Genomic DNA, 17,500 nt, shown 5'->3' on the forward strand with positions numbered 1-17,500 from the left:
CTTTAAGAAATATCAACTACTCATACAACATAATGTATTGCACCAGATATCTCTCCTTGAACATTAAAATTTCCAACTTCAACACCGTATTTGGTTTATTTTTAAATTTTGTTAAAGTTTATGAGAAGGAATGTAATGCCCAAACGTAACAAGAAAAGTTATTTTCGTCTTCAACACAATCTCAATCATTATTCCAAATCACCATCCATAAACACAATACAACACAGAAAGCTGCCAACACAAGACATAATGAAAACAAAAGTTACGAACCATACGCAAAGCTAATAAGGGTGATTAGCACCTTACATTGCGAGCCAGTTTAGAGTAATCAGCGCTTTTGTTCGCCAAAGCATCACCTGATAAAGCTGTTACGCCTTCAAGGGGCATGGATATTTTCTTTTTCCTTGGCCGGCCTTTCCCAGAAGAGGAACCGAGTGTAGATTTCATAGCATGGGCTTCTTCTCGGAGCAATACTTCATAGTCTGCTTTGCAAAATATTCTCAGTCCGCGCATGCCGAAGTATTCTCCTGTCGACAAAATTCTCTTGCAGCGTTCACAGGCAAAACAGCTGATATGGTAAACTTGATCGCGGGCGCGCATTACAAGTTCTTTGCTTGAGATACCTTGATTGCAACCAGCACATTTCTTGACTGAAAAGCGTCTAGAAGAGAGAAAGGAAGGAGCAAGTTAATATGAAGATAATTACGTTTCAGTGCGCTTCATGCAACAGCCACTTTCCGAAGCTTTGTTGATGGCAATATAAAGTCATCATCATCATCATGTGTTTATACGTTGTGTAAGGTCGTTTTTCAATTACAAGTCTAACCTGTGACTAGGCCGGGAGCACTTAAGTTTGAAACTGAGGTTATTCAATATAAACCAACACAAACTAAGTTAGCGACAATGCAATTCTTATATAAGTTCTGGACTGGAAATCTGGAGAATTTTGAGATTTAAGGGTAACTCATGGTAACTGCTGAAAGTCTGACTTTTTGGTATAACAGACCTCAGCAGTGACATTCATCGAACAGCTGTACGTTAGTGATCGAAAGTATAACGGAGTTTGAAGCTAGTCACTTGGTTCTTGAATTTAAACGTCTAAAGGCGGAAATCGATCTTCGGGATTTTTATAATTTCTATTATTTTATTTTGTTACATTTGTAAAATTCCGTTCCACACTGACAAATGTTCCTTGGAGTAATGGAAATACATATACGAAAGGAATTTCAATGGGAATTTCAATTACTCGTTTCGGTAAATTTATGTCTACTAGACAACACCAAAACACTTATCACCAACAGCAAGCTCAGTTTTAAGCCTTTTCTTTTCCCCCAAGAGCAATATGGTGTAGACGGAGTAGCCAAGTCCCTTCACGCAGTCTTCCTTGCCCTTATGTCAAGGCACCTAATTAGCTAGGTTGTAAACGCTAACCGATCGTTACCAGTGTTTTCAATCTTTGGGAGTATCACTGAATTCTAGCCTCTAAGTTCTGAGAACGAGCAATTTTGCTTTGTAAATTCACACGAGTCTTGAATACGCATGAAATCTTTCTAACGTTCTTCCAGGCGTGAACGACGGATATAAAATAAACGATAAACGCAGATCAGAACTGACCGTCTCCAGAGTGGACCCCTAATAGTTCTGAGTTCCTAAGTAGGATAAATACTTGCGCCTATCATCATCATAAAATATGCTGCATCATAAATTCCTCAATTATAATCGAGAAAAAGAGGCAAAATATTACTCCGAAACCGACCTTAACAATAACCAATCTTATTTGAATGAATTAAATTATATCTACAGTGAGCTTCTCCCGTGTTTTGTTCAAGCGTTGGGTCAAATAAGTGATTTTAACAAACGATTCTAAATGCCCATCTAATGTATTTTATTGGATGATCCGGTCATCGCAAAGCGGAAGTCTGTTAGGTCTATTTTGTATCATTAACTCGAGATGCAGTTGAACACTCAAGGCTGTTTACTCTTTGTTTTTTACACTGATGAGTTCAGCTTAAACAGATCAACAATTTTTTGGACTGCCTTTTAGACTGCAATCTTTGGTAAAAAAAAAAAAAAAAAAGATCCAGTTTTCCTATTTCAACAATTTAAACTTCAAAGAAATGTTGTTCAGTTCGTAACTAATAACTTTACTGATGTAGATCCTAGGTGTTCTTTCCTTAGTTTCTATTCTTAAGTTTTGATTAAAAGGATCCTATTTTCAGTGTATTTTCCTATTTCAGCAATGTAAAATTTAAAAGGAAAGTTGTCAAGTCAGTAAATTTTAAATAATTTTAAAAAAGGAATAAATCCAATATGCAGGATCTATTTTCTTTTTTTAACTTTTGCCCTTATTGTGATAAAGTAAAACGGTACATCATGATCACTAGACCTGACAACTGAGAACAAAACAAGAAAACATACGGAAATTGGTTGAGTAAAATGTAGTTCAAATTCAGAAATCCGCCGACATTGAAAGAAGCATATACAAGACCAAAACAATAACAAATGAACAAAATTTACTTTTAACACCAGATGATGGGTAAAGCTGATTTGGAAGTGCTTATTGTTTTTGACAACAAAACCAACATTTCGCATTTTTACATTAAAATACCAAAACGCTGCATTTCCTTAGAAACAGGAAAGCGCTAAAAAGAATTGAATGAACGCAGTTGGCACTTGAGGACGTAAACGCCTTCTTTATAGCAGTCTGATGAAAAAAGTAATGCTTTATTTGAAAGACATGCAAATTTTTTGGATAAGATAGAGAGATGTTAAAGGCTTGAAAATACTCTCAACAGTACTTATTCAATTTTCTTTTCATTACCAAACAATGCTGTATATAGGTTAAGAACAATCGGTTCATCAAAAATGATAAAAAGCTCAAGGAATATGCATGACAATGATTAAGTGAATCGTCAGGTACGCAAGAAATTAACGCGAAAGACACTTTCGCGCAACTGAAGCATATTTTAAAGTTTAACTCCACAAAACACTGCGATCTCTTCTATCCCAAAGGAAAACTTGGGACTACTCCGGTAATCTACATTTTGAATTTAGTAAATGGCCTAGATCCCGGCCGAACTTTCTCCGCAGCTTAGAATTAGTCAAGGCATTTTGAGGTGCCAAGAGCTCGATATCTTGTCGTAGAGTCAGATGTTTGGTCTTTTCTCGCAATAGTGCCAATACGAATCAAAAGTAACTTCCTGAACATCTCTCTCATATTTCAATATCAATATATATTTTATGTAGTATAACGTCTAGTGAGTGTTTTTTCTGGCCATCGACACTTCAAAGAGAAATAAAAATGTCTTATTGTAGTATGATTTGGCAAATATTGAATTATTTTTCTTGATTTCCAGGCATATTGGCGCCAGAAACAAAACTTAATAATGGGCGATTAGATAAATATCATAATTTGGACCGAGAAGAATGACCATCAATGATCTATGATATACTGAGACGCAAAGTGGGGTACTTATTGTAATATAAAACAGCGCTCTCTATACCATGGGATTCAAGAGCGTATATCATTTGTGAAAGGCCAATGACATTTTCGAAGGTTAATTAAGAGCTTTTCAGGTATTTGGAGGACTGTTTATCTTTTGTGGTAAACGAAGAGATAAACTGGCCTCGATTGAAAAAATCCTTGAATAGCTTGGTCCGTTCGTCTTTAGCAAAACTATCAAGCAATTCCTAGACAAAACAAAATAATTATGTACAATTTTAATAACTAAAGTTTCTAATCATCTTTAATCAGTATTGGAAGTTTATGGTTAAGTACAATAAAAATTTTAAGGGAAGCAACAAATAGCTTATTCGTCACTTTCCTTAAAAACGCAATAAAAACGGGAGCTACTTTTGACGTTCTCGGCCAGACTGTCATTAAACGGACGGCCTCATTTTCATACACCGTCACTTTTGTAACAGTTGGGTTCAAACTCAAAGTGACTCTGTTATGTGCATGACTAAATCCTATTTTTACAATGAACGGCTGCAGCACACACACAAAGCCGGTCCGGTATCTAGGTTAGATTAAGCAAGATAAGTGAAAAGTTTGAGTGTTATCGCAAAATTGTAAAAGCTTATTTCCTTGTTCGCGGGTCTGGATTTGGTGAATAACACAGGATAAACGTGCTATCTGAATTTAGTTGTTCCACCTGACCTACAGTGATATTACATTGCATCACTTCATCACTTCGTCTTTCAAATCGAATTGGTATTTGTACTTTTGTTGAAAAATCTCGAGGTGAATAAGTTCTAAACTAAAGCACACAAGAGGCGCACTGGTCTCAAAGCTTTAAATTTCCTGACCTGTAATAATCCTCTCTGCACAATATTTCTCCATCCTTAGTGAAGCATGTCAGCTCGTTGTCGAGTCTTAAACTGCACTCGTTGCATTTTAAACACTCGGCATGCCACTCTTGGTCGACGGCCATCAAGTAAAACCGGTCCACGATTCTCGCTCCACAACCGGCGCAAAAAGATGGCTTTTCGTCGAGAGTTAGTTGGTCCGCCGTCGGCATACTCTGAAAACAAGAGAGAAAAACTTCATGATTTTAAAGACGAGCCGTATAGGTCTTCATTGGGAAAGAGTTGTTATCGCGCGGTTTGAACGCCTAAACGCATCATAGATGTAACGCTATAAACTGCAGTGGTTTGATATTCTTTAAGGACCCGACACTCAGCGACACTTTGACAAAGTTAAGCCAAGCACAGTGGGAATCATCGACTTTAGAGGGTTAGCATTCGAAAAAAAATCATGAATAATTGGAATTTGTTTTAACATTTTTATTTTTTCCGTGTAGGCCCTCCCTCGTTGATAAACATAAATATTTTAAACGGTAATCCATTTAAAAACAACAGGCCTTGCTGAAAAAAATCATGCCCCAAAAAATTCTTATGGAAAATTTGAGAGGTTATTCAAACATTTTGGTTACCGTAATTATTGGTTTTTAAACCATCAGTAAGAAGTCCCATACAAACTTGATTAATCATGATGGGGTACGGTAACCATTTCTGATTATTTGTATCATGGTGCATTGTACTAAATTAACAAGTATTAGCATACTTTCTGTTAATTTCAAATACAACACAAATACAAAACTGTATAACATTTCAATAGACAAACCGTCTTTTACCCCGAAACATTTTAGAAAAGTGGGAGAGGCTAGCTGAGGCCTCCTTAGTTTATAACCCTCAGAATTTTCATTATCCACCATTCTCTAATAGTTCCTATATGGTTCACAGCTTCCCTACCGTTTCCATAGACATTTACTGAGTTAAAAGGCGTTCATTCACAATACATACGAACCAAACGAGGCCTTTCTTTTCGCTTCCTGGGCGGTTCAATAATTTTCCACTCACATAGACCACATAATCATCAACAATAATGCATTAATGGACTTTGAATACTTGCGCGCTGGAGGGATTCTGAAAAAGTTATATTATCCCAGCTCCCAACCACTGCGCATAAAAGTAAAATACTCGGCTGGAGCCTCAATTTTACCTTTCGTGTTCCAGGCGATACCTCAGTGATGCACAAACTGGTCGACACAATTTTTGATTTGAAGATAACCCTGTGTGTTGTTCGCTCTAACAAACTTCTAAAACGCAGGTGTCGTGTGTGTGTCCACCTCGCGCCCGAGTCTACCTCACGCTGCGAAGAAATCCGTTACATGGTTTAACTTAAGTAAAGTGAATACCGGCTCGTGCGCCGCTCAGCAAGTAGGGTACGATAAATGGAAACGACTGGTTTCTTAACACGACAATGCGCGCGGAGGTAGGTTTCATATTTCTTTCAACCAATCAGGTTACGTTGTCAGGTTATGATTGACGTTTTCGAGTAAACATTACAGTGGGGTTCCGCGTTCGATACATCATTGTTACTTATATTTCCGCTTTTCACATCTGTTTACTTTTAATAACTCTCATAAAATTCGAAGTGGAGAAAATGAGAATATTGTAGGCGTGAATAACTTGTCAGATGGAAGCACAAATGAGTTGTGATTCTTGTTCTCGGGGTGTCGGCTCCCAATATTGACCAAACTATTGTGCGGCGAATATTTGATGATGTTTTCTTAACTTGGTTACAACAATAGGGCTCAAAGGACCTTTTGATTCTATGCTAACAGCCTTGAAAGGCTAAACAATGAGTCTTAAAAGGACAAAGTAATATAAAGAAAATTTGACATGTGTAAAATCGAACCAAACTGTTTATCTTTTGATATAATTGACAAGTTTTTTGAAATCGATTACATGCATTTCACCTGTTACCAAATTCGTGTGCCAGTGGACCAGGTTTAGCGATAGAAAATCGCTTCACTTGAAATACCTTTAGGACGTTTTAACTGAAAATATAAATGCGCATAATTCACTTCATGAATGGTTAATAGTCTTGAAGCAATCTACCAGCAATTCTGCTTTAAGTTGGGTTAAAGAAGTTAAGAATTTCACTGAGTCCGTACTATAAAAGTTATGTATCATGGATTTATTGTTACAAATGCGAGAAATATTTGTCAGTCCAAAAAGAATTTAAGGGTTTTTTTTAATTAAATGCTTACACTTTTTCTCATCCTATACAGTTTCGAAAATATGTCTCTATACAGATACTTCGAAGGAAAAGTAAATAAGCTAAAAGATACAAAAATGAGACTAACAAACGAGACTGACAGCAAGCTGACAGACAAATGAAAAACTCGTAATCAGTTTCAACTTATTGCCTTTCTAAATGGGATTTCTGATTATATAAACATCCAGAATTTATCTGTCAAGTATTACCAAAGGCATTTGTAAATTTGAAATCTTCTCTCTTTCCTTGTCTACCTGTTCCTAACGCATTTTTCAGTCTCCCGAAATATTAAACTACTTTGACATTTTGTGTGTTAGTGAAAGATCTAAGCGTATTGAAGATGAATCAAAAACTTAGTTTATGAATGGTCGTCGTAAGCTAGGTGAGCGAAATTAGCGAATGAAAAAGCGTATGGTTGGCAAATTCTAACACCGTTCAAGGCAGACGCAAGAAAAACGTAGGAAAGAAAGTTAGTTCTTTTAGAAATACTTGCTTGCCGTCTGCTTTTAATCTTGATAATTTCAACTTTTCACGGATCTAAGCGCTTTTTAAGCCGTGCATGAAAGAGGGGGAAAATTTTTAACATAAGACGTTAGAAAGTGAGATGAAAACGGAGAAGAAACGGCTGGTCATCGACAATGCCCACTGGCACGACGATCGATTCTACATTTGATAAATACTAAAATAATACTTCTTCTAATTTTTCAGAACTAAAAGAAGATTCTTGCTGCATCTTAGTCTTTCAGAAAACAGATATAGTACACTTGGTTAATATAACTCTTAGCTTTTAAATGAATCAGAAATCGTTTAAAGCAAAAAACAACTAACTAAAAGGAATTTTAAATTATTCGTTAAACATCCTTTTATGTTTATGTTTTAAAATATCCCATACCGCTAATAGATAAGAAAAAAATAAAGTACGATTTGGTTTTAAATAATCGAATCTTAAAACACAAAGCGCTGGTTGTAATTAAGTAGTTAGAAGAACACTGTTTAAGTCTGTTTAACTGCTCCATGCAAAATTACTGCAGCCAAACACTTTGCACTAAACATTGTATACATGTTTCGATTTAGTTGTTATACTTCCGAAATGAAAAATAGGATGCAGGTGGAGTTCGGTCAAATGCGCGCAAAATGTCTCATTTTTTCTTATCGAGCTACGGAAAGAGTGATAATTCCCTCTTTACCGGATTTCTATCTATAAAGAACATGCACACAGCAACTGCGCGAGTTAATACCCAGTAAACGCCGGACTGAATTAAAGTTTATTTTCAATAGGATTTTGTGGTGTATTTTAAGCTCACAGACGCTTTCAAACGTTTGTTGATTAACACATTGGTTTAGGGAACGGTGGAAGATCTTAGAAAAGCTAAAGAACATTTGATCTTTGAATTAAATTCGATTAGATCTTTAAAAGGATTCTTTTGACCAGGTCTAAGTATGCGAAAAATCGAGTGGAGGAAATCGCTGTGCATACTTAAATATACATTAAAAATAAAATAAATCAAAATATATAAAGTATTTCATTTGCGTTCATAGTGTCTGACAAACTCTATTTTCCAAGATTTGAGCATTTCTTAAAAGCAATCGAAGTTTTTCCAAGCTATAAGTTAAAACAACGGCACTTTTAAGTTACCTGAAAAGTATCTTGAAACATGTGCACTGGTGAAACTACAGATAATTCAAGTTGATGAGGAATGACGTCTACGTAGCTTAGCTCGTTGCGTTGAATACTTGCCCGCACCTAAAGCTAAATATCTTGCGATGGTTGCAGCTGTGTATTTTTAGGAGTGGAACCCTCCTGAAACAGAGTCTTTATTTAAATATTGCATAGTAATTTCCATATGTTTTAGTCACTGGAACAGGTGAAACTGAACTCTGGTCCGAAGTGCTGTGCCCATTTCCGTCAGCAACGCTTTAAAAACTAAGAAGATCCGCGGAACATTCTCCCTGTTTCCGATTTTTGCGGAGAGCAAATTGCAGTCTGATAAGGAAATTGTTCTTCGAGTTACAAGTGTACTTGACTCGCAATCCAAAACAAAATAAGCTCACACGTGTCCCATCAAACATATGTCATTGTTGCTTCCGATCGAGAGAACTTACTCTATTCAAATTCAAATCCCAGCACAATGCATCTTATTCGTTTGTTGAAAGAGAATAGGAGCCCCTCTTACAAGGTTAAGTTCTCTTAAACGGGCCATTGTCATTAAGAGCTAAGAGCCACCCAACAAGATCTTGCTCCAAAGAGCAGAATTAAATGGAGTCTATTGAATGTGGTTGTTTGAAACAAAGATTCCTGAAGTTTCCTTATCTCGATCAATACAATACAAAAAACTTTTTTTAATACATTTTGTTTGAATAATTATGTGTGAAATGGAAAGTAACACCCTGACAAGCACTTCACAAAAGTACGAAGTAGTCTCAAAGCGCATGCGTTTTTGTTTTTGAGATTATTAAAGTGTACCTCTGACAGATCAAACCTTTCAAATTGGTAGACTCAAAAGCAAACATCTAACCGCAATAATTCACTGCGACTCATATTTATTCTTAAAATTTAACCATTGCTCTCCGGTTGGGGGCGTCTTCGGTCCCTTACGGCGTCAGCACGCTGTCTTTCTTGCATGTTTCTTTTGGTGCATAGCCGGTTAAGTGATTGGAAAGATAACAACAATGATACCGAATTTAACTACAAACGACGCATTGTTGGGACCTATATTGACACAACTTATTGTCTGAGAAACATTCTTAATTTCTTAGCAGCTCCATACACTCAGCGGAATCTACGACTTGACTTGATCTTTAATCACTCGGTATGAAGGAGATAATTAACCCGATTAATACATTTGCTCTGGTGGGCTGGCTCTTCGTATTAACTCTAAAATGATATAAGCCTTACGTATTTTTTCTTGTGATTTGCAAGGTGTTTAAACAAAAGCTTCGATTTCTTTGTTGCGCTTCCCTGCTTACCCTAAGGGTGTCGCGTGGCGGCACGTGCCAGCTTCTGAAAAAATAACACTAACATGGGTTCCCGATGGATAAGACAAACTCCAAGGGCACTAAATGGGTTTACCGCAATATATCGAAGTGTGACAAGATTTCGTTTAGAATTGAAAGAAAGTTTCGGGTTTTCAGTTACTTTTTCTTTGTCATTCCTCTTGTAATTAAAAGTAAACATATAGTTCGCAAAACCATCATTTGATCTACTCAAGTCAAGAATATCACTTTGTCTATTCTGTAAGAACTACGGAAAGTGTCCCTCTAGAAAAAGAGAAAAAGAAAATAACAATGTTATAAGGTTTTTTTTTTTTTGCGGCAAAATCGAGGCAGGAGTAAAAACTGCGTACTGAAAATTTATGAATGAGCTGTCAAAACCATGTCATTGCTATGAAGTAAATCCCGAAAAAAAATTAGCTTCCCCGTTAATTAATAAATTATACGCTCTTAATTAGCTTCTCTCGACGTGCCAAGTTGGGATAAATTTCTCAACAGTGGAAACAGAAAACACATATTTCCACCTGCATTTGTCTCGTAAACAAATATGAGATTTAATACTGACAGCATATACATTACCGCATATATAGAAGTTGACAAAAGAGAATGCAGGTTTTGTTATTTATTAAATGTTGCGATAGATTTCGTAGTTTCTAAAACTGAAATTGTTTAACGCCACAAAGAAAATGATACCAGAAATATGATGTTCCCCTTGAACCGATTTTGTTTACGTTTCGCAGAAAGTAATAAAAAATTAATAATCAAGTCAAAAATGATAAAGAAAACATTTCGTTTCATTTCCGAGTACTAAGACTAGAAAACGTCACTGTGAAAAGCAGATCTTTACATTGCCAGCTGTTCCAGTCCCTTGAATTGCAAGAGACCAAACAATATTAGAGCCATAGAGAGATTAAATCGGTAGAAACTTTCTTCGCAAATGTTTCGCATAGAGCAAACTTCTTTTCTTTTTTTGCCATATGAACGTTTTAGACAGTTTAGACGGAGGGCTAATTTAAAATTCATATTATCAAAGCGATGTTACAAAATTAGCCTGATTATCCAAGAAACCGTGTTATTATCAAGAGGTTTTCGTATTGAATAATTTATGTACTGTTATTATTTTTTCTCGTATTTTAATTTACCAAATCGAATTTTTGTAGGGTTGATGAATTGTTAAAAAAGTATTGACGAGCTTTAGTATTGTCAAAACAAACATGGAACACTGAGATTACATTCAGAAAAACTGAAAAATAACTTGAAAGATTTTTGATCGCCGTTTGATACAACAGATTAGAAGAAATTGTCCTTTGCCTTCTGGTTTGTTCAATATTCACTGTTCAAGGTGCGGGTTAAATAGTTTATACTTCACATGAGAAGCTTACAAGATTTAACAATATTTTAAGGACGCTAAATCAGAACGCTGAAAATTTAATTAAAGGAACGTTGTTTTCATTCTTCATTTAACACTTTGATACAAATTCTTAACACTTAACCGACTTAACAAGAAATCAAGGTGCATATGAAATTAAGTTGCACTGGGACTAGATAACACGCCAATAAAAAAGCGGTTTAGATTTACGAGAACTTTTATAAGAGAAAAGCAAATATCGCCACATTTTCAATGTACTTCTCTGGCATGGATGTTTATAAGGTATTGAGGAATTCATCCCTTCGCGACTACTGAGTACTGAGTATCTTAAAGAAATTTAGTAATATAGAGACAAATTTAATGTTTCTCGCAGAGAAAGTAGTGTAAATTAAATTGTGGCAAATTGTGAGTGCTGAGAAGTGAGAAACTTAACAAATCCTTGTGAATCTCTTGAAAGTACTAGAATGAAAAGCGAGTTTTAAATCAGGAATCAAAAAAGCTGTTTTTTACCCCGGCGAGGATTCCTGGTTTATTTCCACTCCCTTTCTTCTAAAACTTGCAGTGATTCCAGAAAGAGATTTGTAAAGTTAACTACTTCTTAGCATGCACTTGCATTATAATACAATTTACAATTGAGCTCATTTCATACTAGGGATGCGCAGTGTATACGTTGTGGTTCAATTGTATCCTTGGTTAAAATTTTATCTCCCTTTCTTTCAAACTCATTATCATACGTATAAATGGACCTATAATAAATCAGCCCTAAATTAATTGCCGTAGTGCCAGCCTTGCATTCAGGTTTGTTTCATTATTTTTTGCCTGGGGAGCGGGGGGGGAGCGGGGGGGGGGGGAATGGAGGAATTTAGGCTTAGCACGGTAAAATTTGGCTGATCCCCGATTCAAATGTTATTTTACTGAGTCATCCCTCCTCATAACTCTTGATAACTTTCGTGATCTCCTCCCCCCGCCCCCCCCCCCCCCCCAAAAAAAATCCGTTTTCGACGTGTATATTTTCTGTCAGTTTTTGCACACAATAAAAATCATCATCAACGTTAATTAAGAAGAAAGGGACCGAGGGTGGGAAAAGTAAGATCCCTTCAGTTCCATCCTTTGCAACATACTTTCCTTTACGGCGTCACTTAGAAGTCGTCCGGAAATAGATTCTCAACTGTAAAATAATGGCGTGATTAAATTAATACAGTCATTATTTCATCTTTCTAAACATCTTCTTTTTCTATCCAAACAAAATTAAATAGCCATTTTTGAGTTCCCAAAACTCTCACTTACAAAACTGGGATGAGTGCAAAACCTTTCTTGCGAAGATAAGATATGATTTATTTGCTTAAGAATAAACATCTGTAGCGTCACACTAAGCCTCGCTTTGAAACAGAGGCTTGGAGCAACTCGGAAATGGCCTACTTTCTTTTAGACCAATGTTTCTCCAAATGTTTAGTTTTGTTAGACTCGGAGATATGGCTTTCTTACAGAATCATGAATCAAACACTGCTCTTCTTGCCATCTTATATAAGCGCTGCTTATTGTCAGCAAATCTTAAGTGCAGTTATGATTTACAATAAGAGCAAAGAACAGAAACATGAATGAAGGATCTGACGACGGACTGGCAAGGATAAAAAGGGAAAGAATGTTTAGAAAACGTCTTTTGCAAAATTAAACACCGCTGTGTACTAACATAAACGACTCGCTCGACGACGTCGAACGAGGCAGGAATCGTCGATTAAGTTGGAAGCTTTTTTACCACCGTTGACATTTTATCCATCCCATGCTAAATGTTTTGAGATAATAGGAATTTAGCCTTTTTTCCTTTGTCAATGCTAAGATCTCACGGTAGTTCCGAGTTTCCGACCTCCAAAAGCTATAATAGCAATAACCATCGAAAATTTGTTGCTTTATTATTGTTAAAACATACAGTCGAACCTCAATGTGCGACCACCTCTCCTAAGCGAACGCCAATCCAAAAAACCAAACATTTTACCAGTCAAAGCCTTACAGTTGGACCCTCTAGTAAACGACCACCTCCTGTAAGCGACCGCGACCACTTCTTGGGCCTGACGGGTTAATGATTTTCCATTTATAATCTCTGGTAAGAGATCACTTGACGCATTCTCTGATCTCTACGTTCGCTGTGTGCACTACGCTACTAAGAATAAACGAAGAACTTTAGAGACATCATGGAACTACACACGGGCGTAACTTAGACATCGCACGCAATAAATATCTTCCTTAAAATATATGTATCTGGACCTCTTCTCGTAAGAGAGCAGCCAGTCTTTGCATTTCGGGAGGTTCGACTGTACTAGTATAGATGCATTTTTAGCCATGTCTGGCCCCCCAAATGTCAACTTTTTTTCTGGGGGAGCATACCCCCGGATCCCAAATTAGACCCCCACTCTCAACCCTTCTACGCGGTCTGTGACTCAGTACACTGGCCTCAAGCATATCGAATGCTGTACCCCACCCTTGGAGACACTTACAATATGGATACCCTGTTCTATATCGATAGTTCCAAAATCATGACCTAGCCTGAAGAACAGGCGCTACCGTAAACTGCCGCTTATAAGCCCATCCGCTTATAAGCTCCCCCGGTTATAGGCCCACCTACATGCAAACAAAAAGATACATCCGATTATAAGCCCATCCGGATATAAGCCCCCCTCCAGTTTTTGTTTTTTATTTTGTTTTGAAATTTAACTGAATTCAATTCATTGCTGCCTTTTTAAAGCTTCAATTGTAAGAGAAATAAATTTAAATCATACGTCGATCAACAGTGCTGTTGCTCATTTCGAAACGTTTTTTTTCGTCCGCTTATAAGCCCATCCTGATATAAGCCCCCCGTTTATAAGCCCATCCAAAACCCTTTACGAACTTGTATAAGCCCAGGGCTTATAAGCGGCAGTTTACGGTATAAGGGGATTCCAATAATTCTATTCGGGTTGTTATCCCCCCTCGGATATAAGCCCCCCCCCCCCCCCATTTATAAGCCCACCCAAAACCCCTTACGAACTTGTATAAACCTAGGGCTTATAAGCGGCAGTTTACAGCATTTGTTCGCAAAAGGCAAGCACGAGGCAAGCGAAGGGCCTTCCCCTGTGGCGCTTGTCTCAAGCCCCTCACTCAGCTCTTCCTTTTGCTCAAACGAACAATTATTATGCCTGTTCTGCAGGCTAATAATGACCGCACTAGGCGGCAAAAACTCTTAGAGGTACTTTGGGGTAGGATACTGTCCACAGATGGAGAAGTTGGAACTTCCATAACTAACTCTGCGAGTCAGTGCAAGGGTTGAGAAGTTAACTCAATAATTTTTCAAAAGGAATCAACTTCTTAGACTTAGTATTAATAGACAGAATCTGCCAATAAAAAATCAATGATGTGGCGGGTGAATGTGCCACAAAAATGTGATTTTAGAACGTTTCATTAATAGCCTATAATCCATTGAAGTAGCTCGTACATGATATTCCAGACATAGTATAAAAACAATAACAACAACAAAAAGAGCTTTTAAGTGATTGGTCTATTTTAATATACTTCTTGTGTGTTGTAGAATGACCAGTTCCCAGTCTTATTTAATGACATTTTAATAAGTATCCATCACTTGGTGAAACATCCTTTTTTAACCATTCCTTCCTTCACAGTGGTATTGCACACTTTGTGTATTACTCACAGACTTATTCGGTTAATCCTGGCATTTTTAAATACCCTAAAAAAAATTTTGTTTCACACATAAAATGCAGAGTTAAACTTCTTTTTACTTTGTTCTGGTGCATTTTCTTGACCATATGGGCACTGTAAAGAGAAAAAAAATTAAAAAGCCAAATAAAAAATTATCATCTTGAGCAAGGGACAGTTCCATTCTCTCTCAGCCTAGAAAAATATAATAAGGATGAGCTAGCATGGAAACTACTGGTTTTGCAGGTCAATAGTGCTATGGTTCTACTTTTACTAGGAGCCAGCACTTAAATATTAGAAGAAAAGTTTGTGATCCTACTAGTTTTTCTTATCAATTTTATTTTCCTGAGAGGAAACAGAAACATAAGACTATTTTAGAATAGTCTAAGAATAAGACAGTAGCAACTCACATGACGACAGCCATTTCCACAGCAAGCCCTGCGTTTTCTAAGAAATTCTTCTGTGAAGACCATGTATCCGGTAACAGGATCAGTATAAGTATTTTCCCCCTTCTGCAACAAAAAAAATTGAAAAAAGCTAAGTTGTGAAAAATGTTGCTAGTGACAACTGGGTCTTCAATAAACATTTCTAAATTTCACTTTGTAAATAACATTAAAAAACAATAAAACTGTCAAAGCTCTGCTATTAAAGTTCCACTTGATTCATGCAGCAAACAAGTTTGTCTACTGCTGTAAAATTAACCTCCACAGCATAACATGAATTAGCATGTCCTGTAATAGTTAATACCTGTGGTGCAGTTTTTACTGAGTTGGACAGAGGCACCTAGAGCCGAAGACAACCTTTTGAGCCTGCTGGTTTTGAAAAAAGCTGAAAGGGTGTTCCAGACCACCATATCATGCTGCACAACAAACAGAAAGAACAAGTATTGGGAGCACTCTTGTGGGATCTTAGACTCCAATCATTGATAAAGAGAAAAGTATATTTCATCCACCTTTTCCTCCCTTTTTACTCCCTCACTCACTCTTACAACAGTCTTGGATGTTTAGTTTCAGCATAATATGAACAAATTTCTTGATTTCAAAACAAATCCTTCTCATCATAGTCTCCTTCACAGCCATTTTTAGGGTCCTCACACAATGCCCCTCCCCATCGGGAGGAGCATTGCTCAGGGAGGAGTGTTGCGTGACAACCCTAAAAATGGCTGTGAAGGAGACTATTCTCATTCATACCATACAAAATGTTGCCATTTGCACGTGCACACAAATGGCACTCATCCAGCTCATGCACGATGCACTCATAAACCGTCCTATGCTTAAATCAAAATAAATATCGTAACAGTATAATGCATGTATTTCACTATAAATAAAAATATTGCATTGAATTAAGAAATCTAGAATAAAATGTGCACGAGACATTCCTGTTTACCTCAGAATATGTTCAGTGTCTCATACTGATATTCTGTGTTCACAGAGATGTACCTTTGCCATGGTTACAGCAATGACATCGTAATCACTCTTAAATTACCTATTCTTAATATGTGTCTTTTAAGACACGTGTTTAAGAGTGGGACACTCTTTCAAGCCACATAAAAGAGTCAATGCCTACTTATCAGTAGTGGCTTATCACTGCTTACCAAGCATGCAGTTTTATGCGCAAAATATATATTCTTCTCATTTTCAGATAACTTATTCCATTGTAATTCTTCTCTTGCTTTGTGGTCTTGTGATTCTTCAGACGCCTTTGTATGAGAGGATATCGTTCTTTTGATAGACACCTCGTTACAAGAGCAGAGACCAGCACCGTTCTGTGTCCTCTTGCAGCATTCCAGCTCCTCATCGCTGGTACCTGTTAATACGAGTCCTTGCGATGACATAGAGGCGATACAATGTCGGACGTTGGAAATCGACGACGTAACAGACTTAATGAGAGAGATGTAACGTCTAAGCATAAGTCAATACTTTTCAAAACGTTGTTTTTATAAAAACATCGCTCTGCGATCAGCTGGACTAATGACAGTGACGCTGTACACAACGCACGTGGACAACCAGAGTCCAACCAGAGTTGATAATAACTTGACCGAACAAGTTTTGAAGTAAAAAATCGATGGCAATCCTATAGCTAAAGCAACATTTGTTTAGAACGTTTCTTTTCCAACTGTTGCCTCTTTTTTCTGGATACCACGCGATCGTAAAAACGGAAACTGAAAAAAAAAATTTTCAACTGATTTCGCAATTTTGACCGCTGTTGAGTGGCTCCTAAGCTTGACTCATCCCCAGTACTCTGTGACAATAATCGCGTGACCCCCAGATTTCTGTGCTCTTTGAAGCTCAAAAGGCTGTAGGCAGGGTCAGTGAGAATGGCAGATTTTTCTTCGCTAAAGGCTGCTCTTTCAGGTGCTGTCATTTTTAAATCGGAAAATAACAAAACTTTCCAAAACGAGATTGAAGGAACGTGGAATGCTGTTATCCGAACGCGTCAGCCTTGTGCGTTCGTGAGAGTGGCCTCAGTGGAAGATGTGGTCAACACTGTCAAGTTTTGTGTACACAACAAGGTAAGTCACGCAATACAGAACTCTTAACTTCTGGGCACTGGAAACCTGCAAATTCAGGTCAAACATACCGGGAGATTTCAGTATAATACCAGCAGACTGGCCTACACAATTATGATAGATAACTCCATTTAGCATTTTCCTGCCCACAGGCAAAGAAATATGAAAAGGTATCGACAATTTACTACATTCTTGATCACACAATCAAACTAAACATTTTATCATTTTATAACTAATCGACTCGCGATTTTCTCTATCTTGCAATTTTGTGCTTAATGGTAAGATTGTGCAGAAAACCGTGAGTATCAAGGAAAAACGATGCGAATTCAGAGGTGAATTTATGGCTTTTTAAAAATCCTACTGAGCTTTTATTATAAAAGGT

General features: G+C 37.1%; 3 protein-coding genes across 4 annotated transcripts in view; 1 reads left to right on the forward strand and 2 right to left on the reverse strand.

Annotated features, from left to right (window-relative positions):
* The window catches only part of LOC140939070 (LIM/homeobox protein Lhx9-like), a 13,242-nt gene extending 4,429 nt beyond the window's left edge, over positions 1 to 8,813 (reverse strand). Inside the window, exons 1-3 of one of the 2 annotated variants that reach the window (XM_073388626.1) lie at positions 8,202 to 8,813; positions 4,309 to 4,523; positions 357 to 661 (exon numbers count right to left, since the gene is read on the reverse strand). In XM_073388626.1, the coding sequence (XP_073244727.1) occupies positions 357 to 661; positions 4,309 to 4,523; positions 8,202 to 8,222 (541 nt within the window). In that variant the 5' untranslated portion in view covers positions 8,223 to 8,813. Of the gene's footprint in view, positions 1 to 356; positions 662 to 4,308; positions 4,524 to 5,503; positions 6,529 to 8,201 lie in introns of those variants that run through there. The other variant, XM_073388627.1, reaches the window with a different exon arrangement.
* A 5,706-nt stretch (positions 8,814 to 14,519) lies between these two features.
* LOC140938494 (uncharacterized) lies at positions 14,520 to 16,755 on the reverse strand. The gene is made up of 3 exons (XM_073387972.1): positions 16,204 to 16,755; positions 15,020 to 15,121; positions 14,520 to 14,726 (listed from the first exon to the last, which is right to left on the reverse strand). Exons 1-3 carry the CDS (start codon positions 16,516 to 16,518, stop codon positions 14,658 to 14,660), a joined length of 486 nt encoding a protein of 161 aa, XP_073244073.1. The 5' UTR covers positions 16,519 to 16,755; the 3' UTR covers positions 14,520 to 14,657.
* Positions 16,756 to 16,817: 62 nt separating this feature from the next.
* Positions 16,818 to 17,500, forward strand: part of LOC140938493 (FAD-linked oxidoreductase DDB_G0289697-like) — a 6,348-nt gene continuing 5,665 nt past the window's right edge. The window contains exon 1 of the mRNA XM_073387971.1: positions 16,818 to 17,121. Within this exon, the coding sequence (XP_073244072.1) occupies positions 16,927 to 17,121 (195 nt within the window). The 5' untranslated portion in view covers positions 16,818 to 16,926. The remainder of the gene's footprint in view (positions 17,122 to 17,500) is intronic.

The sequence above is a fragment of the Porites lutea genome, chromosome 5 (genome assembly GCF_958299795.1).
Source record: "Porites lutea chromosome 5, jaPorLute2.1, whole genome shotgun sequence".
Classification (NCBI taxonomy): Eukaryota; Metazoa; Cnidaria; class Anthozoa; order Scleractinia; family Poritidae; genus Porites; species Porites lutea.

Excerpts from the sequence above, each read along its gene's own strand:
- LOC140938494 (XM_073387972.1), bottom strand. The coding sequence starts at position 16,518 with ATGCTTAGACGTTACATCTCTCTCATTAAGTCTGTTACGTCGTCGATT. Across the intron at positions 15,122-16,203 it reads CGCATAAAACTGCATGCTTG|AAGGGGGAAAATACTTATAC; the intron begins GTAAGCAGTGAT and ends TTTTTGTTGCAG. Across the intron at positions 14,727-15,019 it reads GTGGAAATGGCTGTCGTCAT|TGCCCATATGGTCAAGAAAA; the intron begins GTGAGTTGCTAC and ends TTCTCTTTACAG.